The following is a 23,199-nucleotide window of genomic DNA, read 5'->3' as shown; positions in this document are numbered from 1 at the left end:
ATTTAAAGAAAATTGCCCTTATGGCTGGTTTGTGATCCAGGGTAACATTTGTTTAGTGTCAAGTCTGGAGTCTGAAAAAAATCTTTCTCTGAAATCACTTTATAACATGTTTAAATAGTTGACAACCAGAACATCTATCTTAAGTTTTATCATTTATTTTCCAACAAACGTATTTTTGTAAAATGTTTTACCTAAAAACCGCACTTGTGTTATCTTTGAAATGAGTGTGACTATGGTTCTGCAGGTCTAGTGGCTCCTCCCTCCACCAGGTGACGCTGTGAACTCGTCAGCGCGGGACCACGTGTGTTGCTTTTCTTGACATACGTCCGCTACGCTTTTCGGCCCTTCCGCGTGCTCTGTAGAGTCGCGTGCGCCGCAATCATGGCTCTGTACAACTTTAAAAAGATTATGGTGGTTCCCACCGCTAAGGTAGGAAAATGACAGGGTGTTTTACTCACATGTGTGGTCAAACGTTATAGAGAGTATTGTTGGTGGTGTTTATAACGGACATTGACAGTATGTTGATTGTGTTGTACACGTGTGCGCGCGGGGTTGAGCCATTTAACTATCATGTGTTGTAATTTTACTGTAATTTTTTTACTGGCATCATATTTTAAAATGAACAAGCATAAACATAAAACACCTGAAGAGAGATGAAGACCTTTTGATTAATTGACTAATTTTATAATTGTACCAGGACCTCATGGAAAACCTTTATTTTAAAAAATTTTCATTCATGGAAAATGCACATAGAGTGGAAATTTAGAGAATAGGCCTATGTTTTTCTAGTTGCACTTCAGTTTAAAATGGATTTTTGTCAAGTGCAATTTTTATAAAAACCGTTTAACAGCATGTTTATTATATAAATCTTGTATAAAAGAAAATTAAGAATCATTAATGCTGGAATAATCATGTCATGGAAAATAATTTTCTCCACATATCAGTGAATCCTGGTGTTTGTTTTTTGTTTTTTTTATTATTAATTTTTTTTTAACAAATGTATTTATTTGTCTTATTTTCTTCCTGCAGGATTTCATAGATCTGACTTTATCCAAAACCCAGCGAAAAACTCCCACTGTTATACACAAACACTACCAGATCCACCGAATAAGACATTTCTATATGCGCAAAGTCAAATTCACCCAGCAGAACTACCATGATCGGCTGTCACAGATCCTCACCGACTTTCCAAAACTGGATGTAAGTATCACACAAACTTCACAACACACACAGGACAAAGGTTATATGTGTTCATCCTCCTTAATCACCCCGTATTTAATAGATTAATGACTTCCCATATGTGTGTTTCAGGACATTCACCCCTTCTACGCTGATCTGATGAATGTGCTATATGATAAAGATCATTATAAACTGGCTTTGGGTCAGATCAACATCGCTAAAAACCTTATTGACAAGTGAGTCCGTTGAGTTATCAACATCATGCACGTTATTTTTAGCATTCATTTGTGGTTGGTTTAATTAAGTTTTTTTTTTTTTTTTTTTTCATCTCATCTGTGTGTATTTGCAATTCATTTAACTGAGTAAAACTGATTGTCTGTGCATTCATAGTGTTGCTAAAGATTATGTGCGGCTGATGAAATATGGAGACTCGCTGTATCGTTGCAAGCAGCTGAAACGAGCCGCGCTGGGTCGCATGTGCACCATCTTAAAGCGACAGAAACAGAGTCTGGAGTATTTAGAACAAGGTACAAACACATCCACAGATACTTTCCAACATAAGACAATTTTCCGGCTAGATTATATTGTACAGATACTGAATCATTGAACTTAAATTCTTATACTGTAGTGCTCAAACATTTGGGGTCTGTTAGAATTTAAAAAAAAAAAATCAACACTTGAATTATATACTTCTAAAGGAATATTTGACTTCTTTGTTCAAAGCATAAATGTACAAAAAAAAATCATTTTATATGCACATTATAAATGAATATTTATTTCATCACAGTGCGGCAGCATCTCTCCCGTTTACCCTCTATTGACCCCAACACCAGAACCCTCCTGCTGTGTGGTTACCCCAACGTCGGCAAGTCCAGCTTTATCAACAAGGTTTGTTTGTGCATGTGACTGAAGGTTAAATGTCAAGTGTGTGCTCTGTTTTTAATATAAAGTTTTAATGGAGGATGTGTGTACAGGTGACCCGTGCTGATGTTGAGGTCCAGCCGTACGCCTTCACTACCAAATCTTTGTTCGTGGGTCATATGGATTACAGATACTTGCGCTGGCAGGTGAGTGTTTGAAAAGTGCATGGTTTTCAGACAATATTCAACTTAATTAAAAAATGATGTTATACCTGATAATTATGGCTGTGTGTTTTTAGGTGGTTGATACCCCAGGTATTCTGGATCATCCTCTCGAAGAAAGGAATACCATAGAAATGCAGGCCATCACCGCTCTGGCTCACCTGCGTGCTGCTGTCCTCTATGTCATGGATGTGTCAGAGCAGTGCGGACACACGCTCGCACAACAACTAGAGCTCTTCAACAATATACGGCCGCTGTTTGCCAACAAGGTAGGCACACATATAAAGATCTCAATTTAAAAGCAGTGAAACCAAATATAGTTTTGTTGTGCTGAAGGATGGCAATGATGATTATTTATGTGATGCAGCCTCTGATCGTGATGGCCAATAAGTGTGACGTGAAGAAGATCAGTGAACTCTCAGAGGAGAATCAGGTAACTGAGATTCTAAATCTGATTCAGTTCCTGGAGCTGAGTGAAATTTAAAGGGGTTCTGACTGTTAGTGTGTTTAGACTCTCCCATTAACTCATAGTGAACACATCTGTTTAGTTTCAAAATGTAAAAAGAAAAAAAGTAGGTCCAGGTTTATGCATTATATTCATAGGAGTCTTTTTATTTGACAGTCTAATAATCATGAAAAACATGCATCAAGGTTTCCACTGTTTTCAACATTGAAGATCATAAGAAATATTTGAGCGCCAAATCATCATCATAGAAGTATGATTTCTGAAGGATCATGTGACTGTAAAAAATTCAGCCTTGCATCACAGGAATATATATATTTTTTAAATATATTAAAACAAAATATATTTTAAATTGTAATATGTTTAAACCTGTTTTACTGCTTTTGTCTTGGTAAGCATTAGAGACTTCTTCCAAACACACTTTAATTATTTTATGGTGCTTTTTGTTCTTTTATGAACTTAGTGTGAAGATTCACTTTTTGTTTAACAAAGTAACCACACACAGATTTGGAGGCAGTTTTCAGTTCCAATTAAACAGAAGTTTTATAATCTCCAGTTTTCATCTTCCTAGCTTCATAATCTTACTATTTCATAATTTGACTAAAATGTTAATTTAATCTCAAACCGTTGCGAGGATGATAGTAGAAATCATGAGAGAATGGTTAGCTGCAGCTGGTCGAAGCTTTCTGCGGTGACACTGAAACTGAGCTCTATGTGTGAATGTAGAAAGTCTTTACGGATCTTACTGCTGAGGGGATCCTAGTGATTGAGACCAGCTCTCTGACGGAAGAGGGAGTGATGCAGGTGAAGGCGGAGGTAAGATCACATCCACTCACTCACAAATGCTCACTGAAATCAGCCTATTCGTTTCATGTTCCCATTTCGAGAGTAAGAGTGTTGTAAGCTGATGTAGATTGGTGGTTTGCAGGCATGTGATCGGCTGCTGGCTCACCGTGTGGACACAAAGATGAAAACCAAGAAGGTCCATGATGTTTTGAACCGACTCCATCTGGCAATACCCACCAAGAGAGATCAGAAGGTACATGCTCTTCACACTTCTTAGATCAGTGTCTGCTTGGTAATAAGCATATTTCTTTACAACTGCTTCTTGCAAATTTGCATTTGTAAAAGGTTTTGATTTGGTTTGTGCAGGAAAGGCCACCATTTATTCCCGAGGGGGCTCTGCTCCGTAAAAAGGCTATGGAAACAAATGCTCCCAAACGCAAACTGGAGAGAGACCTGGAGGCCGAGCTGGGAGATGATTACATACTGGATCTACAGAGTAAGATATAAACACACACACACACACATCTACACACACATACACTTCCAGACGTGTCTAAAAATGTTGTCTTGTGTATTCAGAATACTGGGACTTGATGAATCCAGAAGAGAAGGAGGATAAGATTCCTGAGATTTGGGAGGGTCACAATATTGCAGATTACATTGACCCAGAGATCATGAAGGTATGAAACAAAAATGCATTAGATATTTCTTTCCAGTACTGTAATCCAAAAAACTCCCTCCTGAATTTCAGATTAGTGGTTGCTCATATGGATTTTTTTTTTTTCAAAATTGACCCTTTGTGTCCTCTGTATTGAATATTTGGTTACATCCTTGTTTCAGATGATGTTTTGAATTTCTGTCCCTTCTCTCGTTCTCAGAGGCTGGAGGATTTGGAGCAGGAAGAGGAGCTGCGTGAGAAGGCCGGAGAGTACGAATCTGAGGAGGAGAGTGAAGATGAAGAGATGAATGAAATCCGGCAGCTCGCCAGTCAGATTCGCGAGAAACGGAAACTGAAGATTCTCGCATCTAAAGAGAAAGACACACAGGGATCCAGAATGCCCCGCACAGCCAAGAAGGTCAGTCTTTCTGTCCAGCAGTCTTATTCTTATATATGTTTTATATCAGATATTACTTGCATATTTTAGGTTAAGTCACTTCAGAAACCCATATTTTTATTAACACTTGGTAACACTATTTTGTTAACCTTGTTACACATTACATGTACTTACTGTAGTAATAAAGAATGCATAATTGCATGCAACTAATAGATGGTTAAAGATGGATTGATTGGTATACGTGGTGCAGGTGGAGAGAGCGACCCTGGAGAAGGAGATGGCTGATCTGGGTTTGGACATGACCGATAAAGATGATGTAAGAAGTTTCTGGCGTGGATTTTTCTCTTAAGATTTTCCATGTTTCTTAAACTGTATTGGTAACACGCTTGATTAATTTCTGGTCCTTCTAGAGCCATTATGCTCGGAGATCTCGCTCTCTGGTCCGAAAGAGGAAGAGGGAAGTGTCTGCACCACCGACATCGCGCACTCGCAGTCAGAGTGCCTCGAGACCACCAAGGGACCAATCAGGAGTCAGAGATGCCAAGGTAGTGTCTGTTACCTTAAAAAATCATATTCTGAAATCAATATTATAGATAGTCTTATAAATATAATGGATATCAACATAAATTAATTTTCAAGACAAATATGAAGTGAATTTAGGAAAGGTAGTCAGTCATATAGCAGATTATAGAGATTTTGTTTATTAATGACTAGTAATTTAACATTGATAAATTGTTATAACTGCATGACTAACACAATACCTGCAAAATAGCAAGCCATTTTTAACTTGTTATAAATGCCTAATAAGTATATTTATTTACTCAAAATCAGATTCCTGACTTATTTCATAATGTCCGTATGTCTTATTTGTCCCAGATGTTGAAGAAGGTAAAGACCATGATGAAGAGCTCGCAGAAAGACATGAACAGGCAGGGAAGGAAGGGTGAATCTGATCGACATGTGTTTGATGACAAACCTAAACATCTCTTTTCTGGGAAGAGGAAGTCTGGCAGCACCAGCCGCAGATAAATGCAGCCTTATTCACTCACTTCTGTCTAATGTACTCATACCTGTCCTTATGCTATAATAAATATTTGTTATATTCTGTACTTTTAGTAGTTTTTCTGATACAGATGATAATACACCTGTAACCATGATAGAATTAGTTTTTGAAATGTATGTTAATTGCATAATTAGACATTTATTCTATCATGCAGAATGATATTGAAATGTACAGGATCATGATTTTGAACTCCTTACTTGCAAGATAAATTATCTAAAGCTGTTGTTTCCAGTGGGAGTCAAATAAACCACCCAAAGTACTGAACCTGAAATTCATGTGTGAAACCCTCAATTAAATTTGAGTCGTGTTAGGCTTGTGATGTTTGTTTTTCTGTGTGGGGGGTCCAGAACATATGTACATCTAACCAATGTACTTGGATTAAGATTTCTGTATATATTTCTAATGTATTTAAGCAAATCTCAGAGCATGAAGGAAGTTACTGTATATCAGAAACCGCAGCAATAGTGATTCATTGCGTATGTCAAAAACAGGAACGCTTTTCAGGAGGTTAAATTAAGCATTTAGATCATGTTTTTTTTTTTTACTCTATCTTTGTCCTAGTTACCTGTGAATTCAGTTATCAGACATTTAATTGGCAATAATTATATTGCCACTTTATGATGTTTTAGCTTGAACATCACCTAAATAGGCCACCTGACTTTTATTTTGGCAAAACACCTGAACGAAGCCCCCCGGAAACGACATCAGCCTCCACTTGCAACAGTGTCAAAGCGTTCAGACCGAAAATCAAAACAAAACAGGATAGCCTTGCTTTACGTACAACGAACTCCGTAATTACACTAAACAATTATTGCAACAACGCACACGATTTCCCACGGGACCTACAGGCGGCCCAAACGCGAAGAATGGCGAATTACCGGGCGTTTCACACCCAGCTCGCGACCATCATGGAGACTCTGACTCGCGCGGCGGTGGCAGAAATCTGCGAGCTTGTGGACGACGGTTACGCCGTTTTACACATCGAGATCTCACGCCACCAGAAAGAAAACGATGAACTCCGACGGAAACTGCAGCTCATAGAGTCCATCGTTGCGGCGCGGGGGTACAGCGACGAGAAAACTGTAGCGCGAGACGGTCGGTGCGATAGTAATGCTCGCGAATCGCTAGTGGGCAGAAAAACGCCCGGAGGCGGCGAGTCCAGCAGCCGCGGCACAGTGGCAGAGGTTAGATGACCAGTTGTTTTGGGTATTTTGTGATTATAGTGCAAGAAAATAATGTGTGTCTGTATGCAAAAGCAATTATTATTTGTTTATGGTCGGATTCCAGACGTTTGAGATTCGTGAAGAAGAAGATTTGATAGAAATGCAGATCAAAGAGGAAGGTCTCGAGCAGCCGCCGCTGGGAGGTGAGGTGCCTCGGGTCATTCCTGTTGTACACTACCAACTTACTAATTTAAAAAAAATATATGTATATATATTAATATGCTTGTGTTGTAATTCGAGGAAATAAAATGCTTCACCAGACTTGTGGCAAAGCACACAACTGCAATTAAATGCAAACAAATGTCACGGTTCAGCACAATGAATATAGATTATACTTAACCTCAATTTCAGCTATAAAGCAGTTCTTCAGAAGACAATATTTTAATTATTCAGGTCTATTTTGATTCAGTTCATCAATGTGTCAGTTTGTGAATCATGAAATGACGTCAGATTTATCTCTCCATCCATCCGATGCATCTGTGCAGAAGACAAAAGTGTCATTCAACTCAAATCAGCAGAGTGTTGATTCTGTTCAGTTCAATAAAAGTGCAGATGCTGCTGACTTCATCAATTATGAAACAACCTCAGTTTCTTCTACAGTAGAGTTTGCTTTATTGTTCAGGTCAGTTCAGTTCAGGTTTTTCAGTGTCAGTACACTTATGTCATTATTCTGCTCAATTTTTTTTTTATCTGATAGTTTCAGTACAGTTAGACTGATAACATTTTCTGAATAATAATTGTCTTTAAGTTCCAATTGACCAAGCCGAAGGTGACACATATGCATGCATATTACCTTGCAAACTAAAAGAATGCGTATTCCTTTTTTTAAATATAATATATATATTCAATGGCAAGTGTTACTTTAATTTTTCAGTAATTCATACTTGCCTTTTTTACAACTTTTATAGTAAGATTAAATATTGTTTAGTAAAATATATTTTTGCATGTGGTGAAGCAACCAATTAAGTTTTATAACTTGTTTACATTATATATATATATATATATATATATTTATATATATATATATAATATATATATATATATATATATATATATATATATATATATATATATATATATGTAAACAAGTTATAAAACTTAATTGGTGAAATACATATATATATAATTTTTTTTTTTTTTTGCTGTCAACCAAAATGTTCAAATTGATCCAAAATATAAGTACATCTGAGGGGACATGAAAATATACTGCATACTAGGAATGTTCATAACTAACCCTTTAAAATGAGTTCATACTGTGTGTGCTTCTCAGCAGATGATGATGACGATGATGATGAAGGTGAAAGTGTTTCTGCAGTAACTCACGACTCTCCGAAACCAGATGTTGCCGAACTTTCGGGACAGGATTCTCACACACTCTCACACTCCCCTGACCATGACACACACTCTCACACTCTCACGTTTGCAGACACACACTCCGGCGCTGATGAGTCCCAGCACTCCAGTGTCGACTTAACTGCTTCAGATAATGCTTCCTTCTCCCTGGCGCAAACCTCGTCGGATACCCGCGCTTCCCAAGTCCACCGAGTGTTTCATGAAGACTTGTGCATGAAGGCTGATATGGATCAGGTATCCGATTGGGCCACACACTCTGTCCGTAACACAATGTCACACTTGCAGACCTCTCCACAGAGGGTTGGCGGGTCAGACTCTCTCATATCCCATAATTCTCCATTGTTTGCTGCACAGCGGCTCGTTGCTCTGGGTAACGTCTCAGGGTTGGGTCTCTATGGCCGGTTGGGTGCTCTACGGACAGGTGAAGCAGGCAAGCGACACTTCATCTGCTCGATCTGTGGGAAGAGTTTCACCACATCGCAGAGTTTGGAAACACACATGCGCATTCACACTGGAGAACGGCCGTACCGCTGTGAGCAGTGCGGGAAGCGCTTCACGCAGTCCGGGCACCTCACTGCTCACCAGACTGTCCACACCGGAGAAAGACCGTACGAATGCACCCGCTGTGGAAAACGATTCGCTGGGAAACAGTACCTCCGCATACACACCAAGAAACACCACCCTGACTTGCACGCGCTCTCTCATTTACAGACCCACACACAGCAGGACACGTTACCCTGAAAAGATACACATGCTCAGAGTGCAGGACACCACTTTTAATGTGTTAGTAGTCTATTTTATATATTCTGTTGTTGTTTGCAAGTGTCCTGCAACCACTGAGAGTTTAAAATAAGACATTCAGCCAGTTCCAAGTCTACTGTTGCAGTATTCAGACATTTAAACTTTAAACAGGTCATTCTGCCAAATCTAAAGCAGTGACATGCATTACACGTTATGTATACATACTGCAGGGAGACCATGTGGAAGCCAACATTAGAGTACATTAAGACTCTGATACCTTCAACATGAAATACTCACTATACTTACTGACCTGAATAGCAGATGTACCTAAAATGTACAGTATGTGTTGTTCAAAGAGATTGATCTAAATTAGATATTATTATAGATTATACATTTATATTTGTTGCTAGTCACAGCAGAAACACTTAACTGGATTTGTCAGTGTTGTATTCAATAGAAGTAAACAGTTGAGTTTCAGACAGTTAATTGCATCTCTGAGTCTTTTATTTGTCTTGTCGAGATTGATTAGTTGGAAAAGAAACCGATAATTCTGTGTAAAATGACAGTATATTATTGTGATGTTACTGTGAGGGAAAATCCACAGTACTGATTCATCTTCAGTAATTTAACAAAGAATTATTTCAAAAATGACAGTGACAGCTGATACTCTATAAGTACTGATACGGATGAACAACAGGGAGTTAAGTCCTTTTGTTATCATGCCAGAATGAGCAACTGGAGGAACAAACTCCAGCACTGATCATTATATCCAAATACACACTCATCACCCGGTCCCTTCCTGCTGATGCTCTGAAATGACTCTGTACACACCACCACTCCACACACACACACTCTCTACACAACACCTGCTTCCAGTATCACTCTGTTCCCTTCAGAAAGTTTTATTTATTCATATTTGGATCCAAAGTGAGCCGATGAAAATAAACACATAATCTGTATATCAAGAAATACAAGATTTTCAATAATAAAACCACAACAACACAACAACAATGGTATATATATATATATATAACTGTTGAATATATATATATATATATATATATATATATATATATATATATATATATATATATATATATATATATATATATATATATATATATATATATATAACTGTCAAACTGTTGAAAGCTTGAATCTGATTGGCTGACAAATGTTCTAAGGTGTGCAATTATTTTCAGAGAAGCACACAGCAAAAGTAGTTTGTCTTGAGGTGTTTTAACCAGGGGCGCTGCACAATATCCTAGGCATTATGCATAGGCAGTCCTAATGGCTATAATAACACAATAAAATGTATACATACATACACATTTATACATTTTTACTTTATATACTTATATGTGCACACATCTTTAAAACTTTAAAACCAACATATCATTTTTCAAAACCTCTCACAATACTCCTCCCACAGACCATATTTCAGAAAACATTTGAATATCATTAATCAATTTGAAATATGTGTATTTATATGGCATTCACTTTTAAAAACTTTTTCTGCATTAACTGTACCTGTACCCACTAACTTTATTTATTTATTTATTTTTTTCTGACATATTCAAGACACATCCAACAAAAAGTTTAACATGCATTTTTCTTTTCTCTCTCATGAAATATTTGGGACCACCAATAAAATACTGATAAGAAAAATCTTTACTTATCTTACTTTACTAATCTATAACAATCGAGTGGCTCTTTAATCCCCTAAAAAGGATATTCCTTACCCACTGCTGGATTCAGGTCTGTTCATAGCTATGATACCATGAATAAGTCTGGTTTGCTGTACATTTCTCAATAGGAGGTTTGTACAGAGACCTCCAGAATCCTTTAAAGTCTGGCTCAAACACTTCTGTCCACCTTCTTGCTCATACTTGTTTTAGCATGTCTGATTGGTAAATTTAACAAAAGTGATAGTACAGCAGCTTTTTATTACTCGTCCACTGGCAACAGTCTGACCACAGTCTCACCTCGGTGTCCTCATAGCTGGCTCGGGGCCTGACAAAATAGGCGACACGTGGCATTCTACTCCTACATCCTCAGGAATTAATAATAATAATAATAACAACAACAACAAACACTTGGCATCGATAGTTTTTATTACCACTGTAGGTTTTTTTAATCTTCCTGTGGCAGACACCCATCAAAATTCATTTTTAAATAATTTAGCAAATATTATTTCCACAAACTTATTTACAGTTCCCACAGAGATATGTAGGGAACATTTTTCAACACACTGTTAATAAGAGGACATTAAATAACTATTGAGACCATGGCAAGGCTGCATTTTGCAATGAAGAGCAATGCAGCCAATGCTCCAAAGGTCACAATGAACATACTGAATGAAAAATAGAAAGCAGAAGTCTTTATTTCCTTTCTTTTAAATCGAATTTTTTGTCTAGGAGAGACAGTTAATGATCTCTTTTGTGATATTTCTATCCTGTGCATTCTGTTGATGTTGTTTTATTACCATCAAAATGTATTTGTGAGACATTGCAAAGACTAAACCATAGTTTCACATTATCTTCCATTTGATTGGCTTTCAATGTATATATGCATGGTTGCGTGGGTAGACATAGTTGTCCAGGACAAGGTCAGATGTTTTCTGGTGTACTTGCACATTGCCCTGACAAACACAATATTACCAGACTAACTAACAAACAGAAAAAGGCTAACAAACCAGGGTGAAAGTCCCTTTGAGCACTGTATTAAAGCATCTCTGTCAAAGCAGTCAATCTCATTGATGCAGCCATGCTTATGAACACATTATGGGGTGTTGTGGGCTCGGTAATGGGCCTGCTTTACACTGGGATACAAGTCATGGTGCCATGTCTTCCTCCAGCTCCTCTCTCCAATGATGTTATTTCAACTGATGTGGTAAGAGGCTTGAAAAGCCTTTTTTCCCCAAAGCCTTTAGATCATATGTGTGTGTGTTTTCTTATTCCAATAATTTACTTAAAACATTTTTTTCATGTTCAGTATATGGGCACTTGGCACTTTGTGGCAGCAGCTGCCTGGGATGAAGATGATCTTAAGTCCTTCAAGACCACCGACAGCTCTGTTCTTCACATTCAGAAAGGCACTAATGGCACCCTGACAGCGACCGAAGGCTATCGCGTGTGAGTGGAAAACTGCACACACACACTAGATTATACCTAATGTACCAAAAAAGATAGTAAAAAGAGCTATATACAATAAATATGTCTGATTTAAGAACCCCACAAAGTCTATCGATCTTTGTGCAGTCTTTTGATAAAGTAGTAAAAAACAAGTTCACACACAGAGACATTTGACTGTTATATACTATATGTGAGGTTTTCAAGAATATAAAATCTTTTTGTTTATCACAGTGGAGATAAGTGCCAGAAGAACACTTGGAGCTACTATATTTCATCTGTGACAGAACCTTTCCTGTTTAGAACCGGTAGGAACCGATGTACAATCTGATGAGTCTCAAACAGTAATTCAGCAATGACTATCCATGCTTTACACTTTATAATGGGTTAATATCAAGCAATATTATTATTATTAAATTAATAATCTTTATAATTATTTTTAGTTATTATTATTTTTTGTAAGGGATCTGCTCTCGCTTAACCTTCTTAAAGGGATAGTTCACCCAAAAATCTAAATTATGTCATTAATAACTCACCCTCATGTCGTTCCAAACCCGTAAGACCTCCGTTTATCTTTGGAACACAATTTAAGATATTTAAGATTTAGTCCGAGAGCTCTCAGTCCCTCCATTGAAACTGTGTGTACGGTCTACTGTCCATGTCCAGAAAGGTGAGAAAAACATCATCAAAGTAGTCCATGTGACATCAGAGGGTCAGTTAGAATTTTTTGAAGCATCGAAAATACATTGTGGTCCAAAAATAGCAAAAACTATGACTTGATTCAGCATTGTCTTCTCTTCCGTGTCTGTTGTGAGAGAGAGTTTAAAACAAATCAGTCTGGATATCTGGTTCGCGAACGAATCGTTCGATGTAACCGGATCTTTTTGAACCAGTTCACCAAATCGAACCGAATCGTTTTAAACGGTTCGCATCTCTAATACGCATTAATCCACAAATGACTTAAGCTGTTAACTTTTTTAATGTGGCTGACACTCCCACCGAGTTCAAACAAACCAATATCCCAGAGTAATTCATTTACTCAAACACTACACTACTAGTGATTCGTTCGCGAACCGGATATCACAAACTGCTTTGTTTTGAACTCTCTCACAACAGACACGGAAAAGAAGACAATGATAAATAAAGTCGTAGTTTTTGCTATTTTTGGACCAAAATGTATTTTCGATGCTTCAAAAAATTCTAACTGACCCTCTGATGTCACATGGACTACTTTGATGATGTTTTTCTTACCTTTCTGGACATGGACAGTAGACCGTACACACAGCTTCAATGGAGGGAATGAGAGCTCTCAGACTAAATCTAAAATATCATAAACTGTGTTCCGAAGATAAACGGGGGTCTTACGGGTTTGGAACGACACGAGGGTGAGTTATTAATAACATAATTTAGATTTTTGGGTGAACTAACCCTTTAATCACTTTCAATTTAATTTAATATTGCAACAGAGCAAACAACAATCAGACATTTCGACAGCAAGCCTTCTTCAGAGAATCAAGTTATTATTATTAAAAAAAAAAAAAAGATTTCTTGTGATTTCATTTGCTTTTTAAAATGTATCACTGTGTATGCAGATTTCGATGCTTTTGTGCTGATCTGGGATGGCAAGTTTGTAAACTGCCCTTCATGCATCATAATATTTCTTGTGGATGAAAACGAGGAAGCCAGTGCTCTGCTGTTTGGTCAGTATCAGTATGTTTGATCACTGTATTCTTTCACCTACATGATCAGAGCAGCATGTTAAACTGGACAGCAATGAAAAGATTTAATTCAATGTGCACCCACCCTGAAACCTTAAAGTAAATCTCTAATACTGTATGCGTGCCGCATGTAAAGTCACCAATGCAAAGTGATCTAGTTACACAGCAGACTTATATACATAATGAATGAATGTATTTCTGTCCCCCATCGCAGCTCGTAATGAAGTAACACCAGATGAAGTGATACAGGAATTTGAGTCAAAAATGGAGTGTGTTTTAATGGACGATGTAATAAAGGCACCTCTGAAAAAAGGTTTGTGTTTGACGCATTTGAATCTTGCTCAGAGACTGTGACTGCAATTCCACAGGATATGTAAAACGTGTTTATGATATCTGTATCATTTATTTTAGGTTATTGCAAACTTGATGAGGCTGCTTAAGACACAGGTGGTGAGTGCAAACACTGCGTTTCTACACAGTTTAAACTGAAAATGACATTGTTTTTATAGTTTATATTGCATCATTTCTCACTCCTAAAGGTCATGGGCAGATGCAGAGATCTACACACTGCAGATCTACAATAAATTACTGAATTGATAGAAATTAGGATTCACTGTTTTGGGTTTAGTGACTGACTGATTAAATAAAATCAATACTTCAATAAAACTATTTGTTTTGTGAGTTGAACTTTGATTACTGGTATTAATATCATTATCATGTTCCTGAGATGCTGAATTCAGATATCTCACAGATATGGAGATATCTGGAACAAATGTGTAAATTCAGTCCACCAATCAATGCAGGCCCATAACATTAAATGTTAATTACCGTATTTTCCGGACTTTAAGTCACACTTTTTTTATAGTTTGGCTGGTTCTGCGACTTATAGTCAGGTGCGACTTATTTATCAAAATTAATCTGACGTGAACCAAAAGAAATGAACTAAGAGAAAACATTACCGTCTCCAGCCGCGAGAGGGCGCTCTAATGCTGCTCAGTGCCCCTGTAGTCTATCAATGAGCAGCATAGAGCGCCCTCTCGCGGCTGGAGACGGTAATGTTTTCTCTTGGTTCTTGGTTCTAAATGAATGCGACTTATAGTCCGGTGCGACTTATAGTCCAAAAAATACGTGTACATTAGCAACAACAATCAACCACAGTGATTCTGATCAAGTAAGAATTTTAAAAACAACTAATATTAAAGAGCATCCTGGCTAAAGGAGAATGTGTTTGATTGAAGCAATAAACAAAAACTATTATATATAATGCTTTATTGGTGAAAATGGACAATTTATACATTTTCTTTCTTCAAAATACACTGTAAAACTAATAACCTTAAAATACACATTTGTTTTAAAGTCTATCACTCAAGTATTACTTTCTTACACAGCAAATGATGTTTGTGCAAATTACATAAATGCACTTCCTTTTAAGATTATATTTAACAGTGTATATACATGAACCACATCTCACATATAACTTTCACATGCAGTGGAATAATACATAATAACTTAGAATTACTTATAATTAACTTAACCAATAGGTGGCGTCATCAGCCCTTTAATACTACGGGTTTGCAAGAAATCCATTCAGATTCCTCTCCTTTAAAATTTCTGTGCTTGCCCACAAATAATGATACATATTCTACAAAACATTTTACTGTAAATACTGACTATTTTATAGAGCATTATTCATTCTTGTTTCAGTGCTCATGGGCTCTACAAAAACATTTACAGTAAACACCAAAGTACAAAATACGGTTCATATAAACACATTAGATAGCTATTTGCTAAGATAAATGCATTTTAATAATTCACTCGTTCACCTTGGCTTGGTCTCAAACATGTTTGTGTTCAGATTTCTAGTTATAAACCTCTAAAACTGAGATGCCACTATTTGAAACACTTCATGTTATCCTTGCTTTGCTTTTGTTTCCTCATGAATGTCGTCGTTCTCTTCAAAACAGAGCTGCCTTAAAGAAAACTCCACTGTCTACAAACTTTGAATCTTTGTAGAAAAGTTTTCATCATCCTAATAAAAATATCAGAAAACTAGAAATTCTCTTTAGAGGATATAAATTCATTCATTTTGGTTGTACAGAGTACAGACACTGCTTTTTACTTACATTTAAGCTTAACTTTTTCTGAGAGCAGTTGCCTTGTGACAAAATTATATACCTATTATACAGTATATCGAGTACATGTTCTTTAGCAGCACTAATTCTCTGCAAACAAGGTTTAAATGTCTTAAGTCCTTGTGAAACAAGAGCTTTAAATACTATTTTTAGTGCAAGGTTTTTATAATAAATTGAATTATTGCGCTTCTTTTAGCAGCACTGTGCTTAAAATTTCAGCCCTCTTAAATCACACAGCATGGATGTGTGACTTTAACCTTGGCAAATGGCAATAACACTCCTCTTGTTTCATATAACAAAGGCACTTGACAAATATGAGGCATCTGTGCAAAGCTAAACTGGCATTTCTTTTGCTACAACTTCTCAAAAGTTAAAGATTTCCTGCAAAGCCATGATATTATTATATTAAGCTAGGGTTTGCAGTAATCTTTATTTTTTTATAATTTGATAATCTGACTAAACAAGCTGGGCAATAACCCATAATGCCCTGGTCACCATGTTGAAGAGTCTAACCAAGCCAAGCTGATTCCTTTACAAACACGACTGACACATTTCACTTCTATGCGCTGTCATGCAGGGCATCTCCACTGACTCCCAGAATCCCTCATAATGCAATCCAGTCTTTCATTTAGGAGAACTGATCAAATTCTTAAACATTTACATTCTGCATTGATATGTCCATCTGTTTAAAAAATGTATGCTTTTCTTAGCATGTAAAAATGTGTGTGTGTGGTTCCTCCTCACTCGTTTCTGGAGGTGATGTCCTGATAAAGACACACAATATGGATGTTAAATTCATTATTTAGTCCCATTTTTGTCTCTGCATACAGAAACTTAATCTGTACCCAGGTTCTCACCTCAGTCTTTGCTCTCCTCCAGCGCACTGCGGTTCCAGGTTTAGACATACCTAAGGGAGAGAATGATTTTACAATATTTTACCCATAAATTAGTAGTGAAGTTAGGTTTATAATATAACTGTTGACTGCTCACCCTAAATGTAATTGGTTCATGGGAGTGTATTCCTATTATGTTATTTAACAAACTTGATACACAACAGTAATAAATCTTGATACTGATCAAGAAATCAACATGAAAACACACACATGCGCGCACACACACACACACACAAATATAACATTCATATACAATACGTATCTTATTGTGCACAATTCATTGGAGCAATTTATTTATCAAATTAAATAAATCTTTATAACGTTAAAATATATAATAACATTTCAGTATATTTCCCATAAACACCTGTTTCATTCTGTGAACTCACCAATCAAATGTGGATGAATAGAATTTCCAAAAAGTCCCAAGCTTCATTTTTAATTAATGTATATTTTTCATTGATAATATTTCAGATTATGTAAACATAATAGTGACTAAGCTTGCTATTTTAATTGATTTGTTTACTCACATATAGATGAAAGCAGAACCATGAAAGCCACTGCTGCAGAAACACCTCCCAGCAGCCACCTGTGAGGATTATGATGTCATTAATCTATTAGAAGTGAAGCTCCGCAATTTCAGATACAGCTTCTCTCTCTCTCTCTCTCTCTCTCTCTCTCTCTCTCTCTCTCTTTATCTCTCAAACACACACACACACACACACACACAGACACACATTTTCATTACCCGGACGAGATGGCAATGCAGAGGCACAATGTAAGGATGAGGAGAAGGACTTTCATAAGCACAGTTTCTGAAACAAACATAATCAAAATAGTTTCCAGCTGTTTCTATTTTTCCATATTAATCAAAAGCTCATAGCAGGCAAGGACTTTCATTGCTCTTTCTCACCTGATGTCTTGCTGGATGAGCTATAACTATTGAGCTGACACATGGATGGGGGAGGAACATCCAGGAGGCCGCTCACTGATTGGTTGAATTGTTCATAGGCGGAGTATGACTCACATGGAGGCTCCTCCTCTTCTAGCTGAGTCTGAGGCACTTTATCAGGGGGGGAAACAGGATCTGTGGGATCTATAAAGAAACACACATTTAAAAAAAAAACTGAACAGCTGTAGCAATGATTTAAAATAAAACTAGAAGCCTTCTAACCATAGGTGAAGCTGATGGGTGTGTTTGTCTCATAGCTGTTGTCCAACTCTTCCCATGAGGATGTCTGGAGTGGGGTGATAGGGCCAGATCTTCTAAATACTCTTTCTTCCAGCCAGGATTGGCATGATTGACTCACATCACTAAGAAGACTGGCCAGTGATCTTTTGGCTCGACGCTTTCGTCTGAATATACTAATAAGCATACACATACAAAAAGGGTTCATTATTTATCAGATTTAAAGTTGCATTTTAATCCTGGGTGACACAGGCATTGAGATTCATGACATTCCTTTTTGCACCATTAAAAAGCCATTGGTTATAAGAAGCATTTTGTATAGGCAAAAGTTGTGTAAAATACTTAAGATTAAAATACATTTGTTCTAAAAGTGCTAAAAATGTATTTAATTAAAATAAAATAAAAATATGATTACCTTTTTTTTTATCAAGCTGAGGCAGTTAATATGCCTACAATATATTGTAAATATAATATAGTCATAACATAGAATATGTTTAACAGGCACTATTGTATAATCTGTAGTGTTTAGTATACAGCACACCTTGAATGAGATAGGACTGAATTCATTCATACTCGATGTTCACACACATCAACAAACACTGTGATAAATCTCACCGTACAAGATTCTCTTTGTATGAGACGCTGGTGTGTGAGGGAGTCAGGGTGACATTACCCTCGTCATCTGTGGTAAAACTGTCCTCTGTTATAAGGTAATAACCATTGGCTAGTAGGCGGGGGCTTCGGCGGCATGCGCACACGGAGCCTGTCAGCGGATTGGTGGAGAAACACTCAAAGGAGGAGTCAGAAAAGTGCGAAACGTCAAGACTGAAAGAGAGAAACAGCATTAATGCACACACACATTTTTTACAGATGCATAAATAAGCACTAAACATATTCTTAAAGATTGCTGATGTTTGTCTACATGCCTGTACCTGTGACAAATATATTCAGCCTCCTGCCTCCTGGTCTTAACCGGAGAACCTATGACAAACATCAGGTCAGGTGAGTCTTATCAAAGAAAGTGTGCACAAGATAGAAGAAGAATGAGAGAGAGAGACGCGATATGAGGCCATACATACTTGTAACCGCTCCTTTGAAGAAGAAAGACATGGCTCACGCTGCTGCTAAACCTGTAATAATAACAACACATTAATAACATTCAGCCCAAAGAAATTAATAGTACACAGTATATCAAAAGTGTATTGCAAATGTGAAACAATTTTTGAACTTTTTCAAAAGATTTTTACATCAAATGAATTTACATAGATTTTACTGAATAATTCTTTGTGCAAAAATTAAGGTTGTGCAAAAAAAAAAAAACATACAACAGAGATAAGATATAACTAAAAAATAAATGTAAATATAAATGATCATATAGCTACTGATATATATTTATAAACCTGTAATAATGATTGCATATGATCTACAAATGTGTACTACTCATCTGAATTTTTTATGAACTATTTCAATTATTTATTTATATATTCACATACCACATTAAGGTTGTGCAAATGAATAAATAAAGATCAAATAAAAATCAAATGAATATAAATAATTATATACTGACATAAATATAAACAAGTAATGATGAAAGATCATTGTAAAGAATGAAAATGTCTGTCAATAATATAAGGTCGGTCACACAAACTCATAAAGCTCTCTGGAAGCAGGACCAAATTAATGATATTCACAGATCCAAAAATTTTTTTCTGCTATACAGCTAAAGAACCATTAATGAAAAACAAGTGTATAAGTATAATAAAATATATAACTATATAAGTGTACTTCTTTACATCCTTAAATAATATCTGTTGAAGTCTTGAATATAATGTACAATTATACATTATTCTAAATAAAAGAAAAAAAGAAAAAGGAAAAAAAATGGTTAAAAATTAAATATGCAATATAGATTATATGGAAATGGAATTACAGGCATTCTTTTCTACAATGGTTTTTTAAAGAAATTAGGCCAAATGAGAGGAAAGGCTATTATTTATACTATTTATATATTATATATCTTCTAAATTACTATATCCTTACTTTTTTTCCATGTTAATATTTGTGCAAAATAGATAAAATGTTCAAAAATAAATGTATTTCATGAAATAAAATGAATCATCTAATAAAAAAATGGGGAGGGGTGTCTGACAGGATGTAAAGGGAGTGGGATGGGGAGGGGGAAAAGGAAGCCATGATGATCGAAATGGGGATGATGCTGGCAAAGTAGGTGGGGACCAGTTACTGTACTTCCTGTTAACCACTTCCTGGCTGGATATAAACTGATTGGCTGAACAGAGTGGTGTGCATGCGTGCGCTGCAGCAGCTAGCAGAAAAGCAGTGGCGACTAAAGGCAAAGAGTGAGGGAGGACAATAACACATGCTCTCTCTCTCTCTCCCGCAGGCACACACACACACACACACACACACACACACACATAAAGCAGCTCATTTGTTTGTCTTAAAAATCTGTTCCCAGAGTGATCACATGACACACTTCTGCAACTTATTGCTTGTGTTTGAACAGAAAGTCACTAAAACCCTCATACTCATTTCCTGTAGAAACAAGGGAAACAAAGCATGATGAGATGCTGATATTGCATCAGAGTGTGAGTTAAATGAGAAGCTGCAATATCAAAGCTCATTACAGAAAAACCACAAAACCACACATGCATTGCGACACACAAACAGAGCTCAAAATATAAATAAACTATTTACTTCGACTGGCAATTACTATTTAATAATTCATCTATTAAATTTAATAAGAAATTGTGATTATGATCTAACCCATATATGGCTGAAGAGAATATTTTGCAATTTGCAGCATATTGTACAAATGTGCAAACACTATATTTATGTTAATACTGTTATTAACGATTGATGCTGTAATGTCTGTTTAGTTCATTTAGTGGTTTTATGTTTTCTAAAATTGATCTGTTTCTTTGATTTCAGTTCCAAACAATCTTAACGTATTTCGGTCTACTTTGTAGTTTTTATTTATAAATAAAATTTTCTACCTAACAGTCTATCTTCATAAATAATTTGACGTGATAATAACAATACTAGATTACTTTAAATTAGATATCAGAATAATTTATTTTATTTTACTCAAAATAAATACTTGAGTGATATTTATAAGAAATCTGGCGTCCTCATTATTTTCATGCTCTTAAGTGTGTTAGTTTAAGTCTGCGTTCAGACTGTATAAAAACGGATCAGACGCGACGCTCCTCGAGTCTTTGTTGCGCGGCCTGAAACAGAGCAGCTAACGTTACGTGATGCGCGAAAAACATTCACTCACATATAAAGCTGTGAGTTTGTATAACATAAGATAATCGCACAATTTAATAAATCTAAAATCTCACAGTGTATAAAGATAATATAGGTGATTATGCCGAAGCGTAATGTGATACTAACATCCGGTTTCTTCTTCTCCGCATTCTTTAACGCTGAATGTGCTCTGCATCTACTGTGCAGAACATATGAAAATACCAAGATACATAAACTAGAGAAAAACAACTCACCTAAACCGCGGAGAATGCAGTGCTGATCAAGTCTGTCCGCTTACCTACAAACACTGGCATGCGTGAAGAACCACGCCTACTGCAAGAGATAGAGAGAGACAGAGAGAGAGAGAGAGAGAGGGAGAGAGAAAGAGAGAGAGAGGGCGCTGTTCAAAACCAAACATCTCAGAATACAGTACTGCACCTGTGATGCAAACGCGATAGCCATTGACGTATAATATATATATATATATATATATATATATATATATATATATATATATATATATATATATATATATATATATATATATATATATATATATATATATATATATATATATATATATATATATATAGATACAAACCTGTAACAGTGGTTCTGATTTTATTGCCTGCATGTGTCAGTTACAAGTTGTAAATTTGTAGAGGGTTCATGGGGTTACTATTAATAATTTGGAACCCCAGTTAGGATTTGTCATTCAACAAAAACACAAAAAGTTGTTTTTAGGCCGAACACAGACTCAACAAACCGTTTCCTCAGAATGTGGGCTGATAATTTGAGAAATTCCTCTTCTTCATCCTCCTCATCCTCCTGCTGAAGATGAACATTCATCTGTGAATCTATGTTTGTGATTCACTGTCATGCCTTCATTCAATTTATTATGTGAATAAGAGGTGGGCGATTTAAGCAAACATTTATATTATGATATTCTAGATTTCAGTTAAAATATATCAAAATATACACTTTTTTTTTTTTTTTTTTTACATATATTTGCTTTTGATGTAGAACAATATTGAAAGTAAAAGTAAGGTATCACATTTGAAGAATATAGTTTTTTTCACAAAGTAGTTTTATAGTTATTAAAAATAATAATTACAAAGAAGCAACTTTTTTTGCTTACTCCATAAACAATGTATTGTTTTGATTTGTCTTTTATGGCATACTGTATTATCATTATAATATTAAATATATATTCATATTTAAACAGTTATTTATCCAGTACATCGAGCACATCTGTGCATGAGTCTTCTGCTTACTCCATCGAGATGTATATAACTTTAAGTTTTTATTTTACTTCAGCTTACTTTTGCTTGCTATCCTCTTGTTTTATATGTATGTATATAATTACTCCGACCTCCTGGAAATAATAACAAATTCCTTTTATATTTGTGCACACTTGGTAAATTTTGACTTTTACTTCCTTTGTTAATCCAAATATGAGTGTTTGGAAGCTGAACATAGTGCTTCGGGTATTATGAAAATCTCAGTGCAGAAACGCTGGAGCGGAGAAGAAAAGTTACTGTAATAACATAACATAACATAACATAACATAACATAACATAACATAACATAACAATATAATATGATATGGCATCACTTATTACAAATGAATATTTTCTTCTTCCTGTTAAAAGCAATATTTAATCTCAGAGGTTTTCAAAAGTTGACACTATTTCCCTTGTTACCTAAAATGAAAGAAGTACACTTCAAAACAGCAATCTCGGGAACATCTGTTTTTCTTCCATTGATTCTACTGTTAAATCCTTTATTATTTATCATATTGTAATATTTTCCTGTGATGGCAAAGCTGAATTTACAGCAGTAGGGTTTTCGAAAATTCAAAGGAACTTTTTTTTGTAACATTGTAAATGTAACAATCACTCTAAATTAATTGAATGCATCCTTGCTC

General features: G+C 35.9%; 4 protein-coding genes across 5 annotated transcripts; 3 read left to right on the top strand and 1 right to left on the bottom strand.

Annotated features, from left to right (window-relative positions):
- The first annotated feature begins 273 nt into the window (after positions 1-273).
- On the top strand, positions 274-5,899 carry LOC113120667 (nucleolar GTP-binding protein 1-like). Its single transcript, XM_026290634.1, has 16 exons — positions 274-429; positions 1,030-1,200; positions 1,312-1,415; positions 1,570-1,706; positions 1,967-2,067; positions 2,154-2,246; positions 2,339-2,530; positions 2,629-2,694; positions 3,451-3,540; positions 3,653-3,763; positions 3,877-4,006; positions 4,090-4,190; positions 4,389-4,586; positions 4,816-4,881; positions 4,976-5,110; positions 5,442-5,899. The coding sequence occupies exons 1-16, from the start codon at positions 382-384 to the stop codon at positions 5,592-5,594; spliced, it is 1,896 nt and encodes a 631-aa protein (XP_026146419.1). The 5' UTR covers positions 274-381; the 3' UTR covers positions 5,595-5,899.
- Positions 5,900-6,317: 418 nt separating this feature from the next.
- On the top strand, positions 6,318-9,417 carry LOC113120676 (zinc finger protein 287-like). Of its 2 annotated transcripts, none has more exons than XM_026290649.1 (3): positions 6,318-6,812; positions 6,916-6,994; positions 8,125-9,417. In XM_026290649.1, exons 1-3 carry the CDS (start codon positions 6,495-6,497, stop codon positions 8,943-8,945), a joined length of 1,218 nt encoding a protein of 405 aa, XP_026146434.1. In that variant the 5' UTR covers positions 6,318-6,494; the 3' UTR covers positions 8,946-9,417. The 2 variants fall into 2 exon arrangements, with proteins under 2 accessions (XP_026146434.1, XP_026146427.1); XM_026290642.1 differs by having other exon boundaries at positions 8,122-9,417.
- A 2,222-nt stretch (positions 9,418-11,639) lies between these two features.
- On the top strand, positions 11,640-14,481 carry LOC113120661 (apolipoprotein M-like). The gene is made up of 7 exons (XM_026290621.1): positions 11,640-11,837; positions 11,940-12,079; positions 12,311-12,384; positions 13,669-13,776; positions 14,009-14,107; positions 14,206-14,244; positions 14,334-14,481. The coding sequence occupies exons 1-6, from the start codon at positions 11,712-11,714 to the stop codon at positions 14,232-14,234; spliced, it is 576 nt and encodes a 191-aa protein (XP_026146406.1). The 5' UTR covers positions 11,640-11,711; the 3' UTR covers positions 14,235-14,244; positions 14,334-14,481.
- A 565-nt stretch (positions 14,482-15,046) lies between these two features.
- On the bottom strand, positions 15,047-21,612 carry LOC113120652 (transmembrane protein 71). Its single transcript, XM_026290611.1, has 10 exons — positions 21,527-21,612; positions 19,085-19,135; positions 18,938-18,986; positions 18,621-18,830; positions 17,991-18,181; positions 17,730-17,912; positions 17,565-17,631; positions 17,347-17,405; positions 16,784-16,833; positions 15,047-16,690 (listed from the first exon to the last, which is right to left on the bottom strand). Exons 2-10 carry the CDS (start codon positions 19,113-19,115, stop codon positions 16,667-16,669), a joined length of 864 nt encoding a protein of 287 aa, XP_026146396.1. The 5' UTR covers positions 19,116-19,135; positions 21,527-21,612; the 3' UTR covers positions 15,047-16,666.
- Between the last annotated feature and the right edge of the window lie 1,587 nt (positions 21,613-23,199).

The sequence above is a fragment of the Carassius auratus genome, chromosome 2, assembly GCF_003368295.1.
Source record: "Carassius auratus strain Wakin chromosome 2, ASM336829v1, whole genome shotgun sequence".
In the NCBI taxonomy this organism is placed as follows: Eukaryota; Metazoa; Chordata; class Actinopteri; order Cypriniformes; family Cyprinidae; genus Carassius; species Carassius auratus.
The sequence above is the reverse complement of the archived record's forward strand: the minus strand, read 5'-3'. Positions and strand labels throughout refer to the sequence as shown.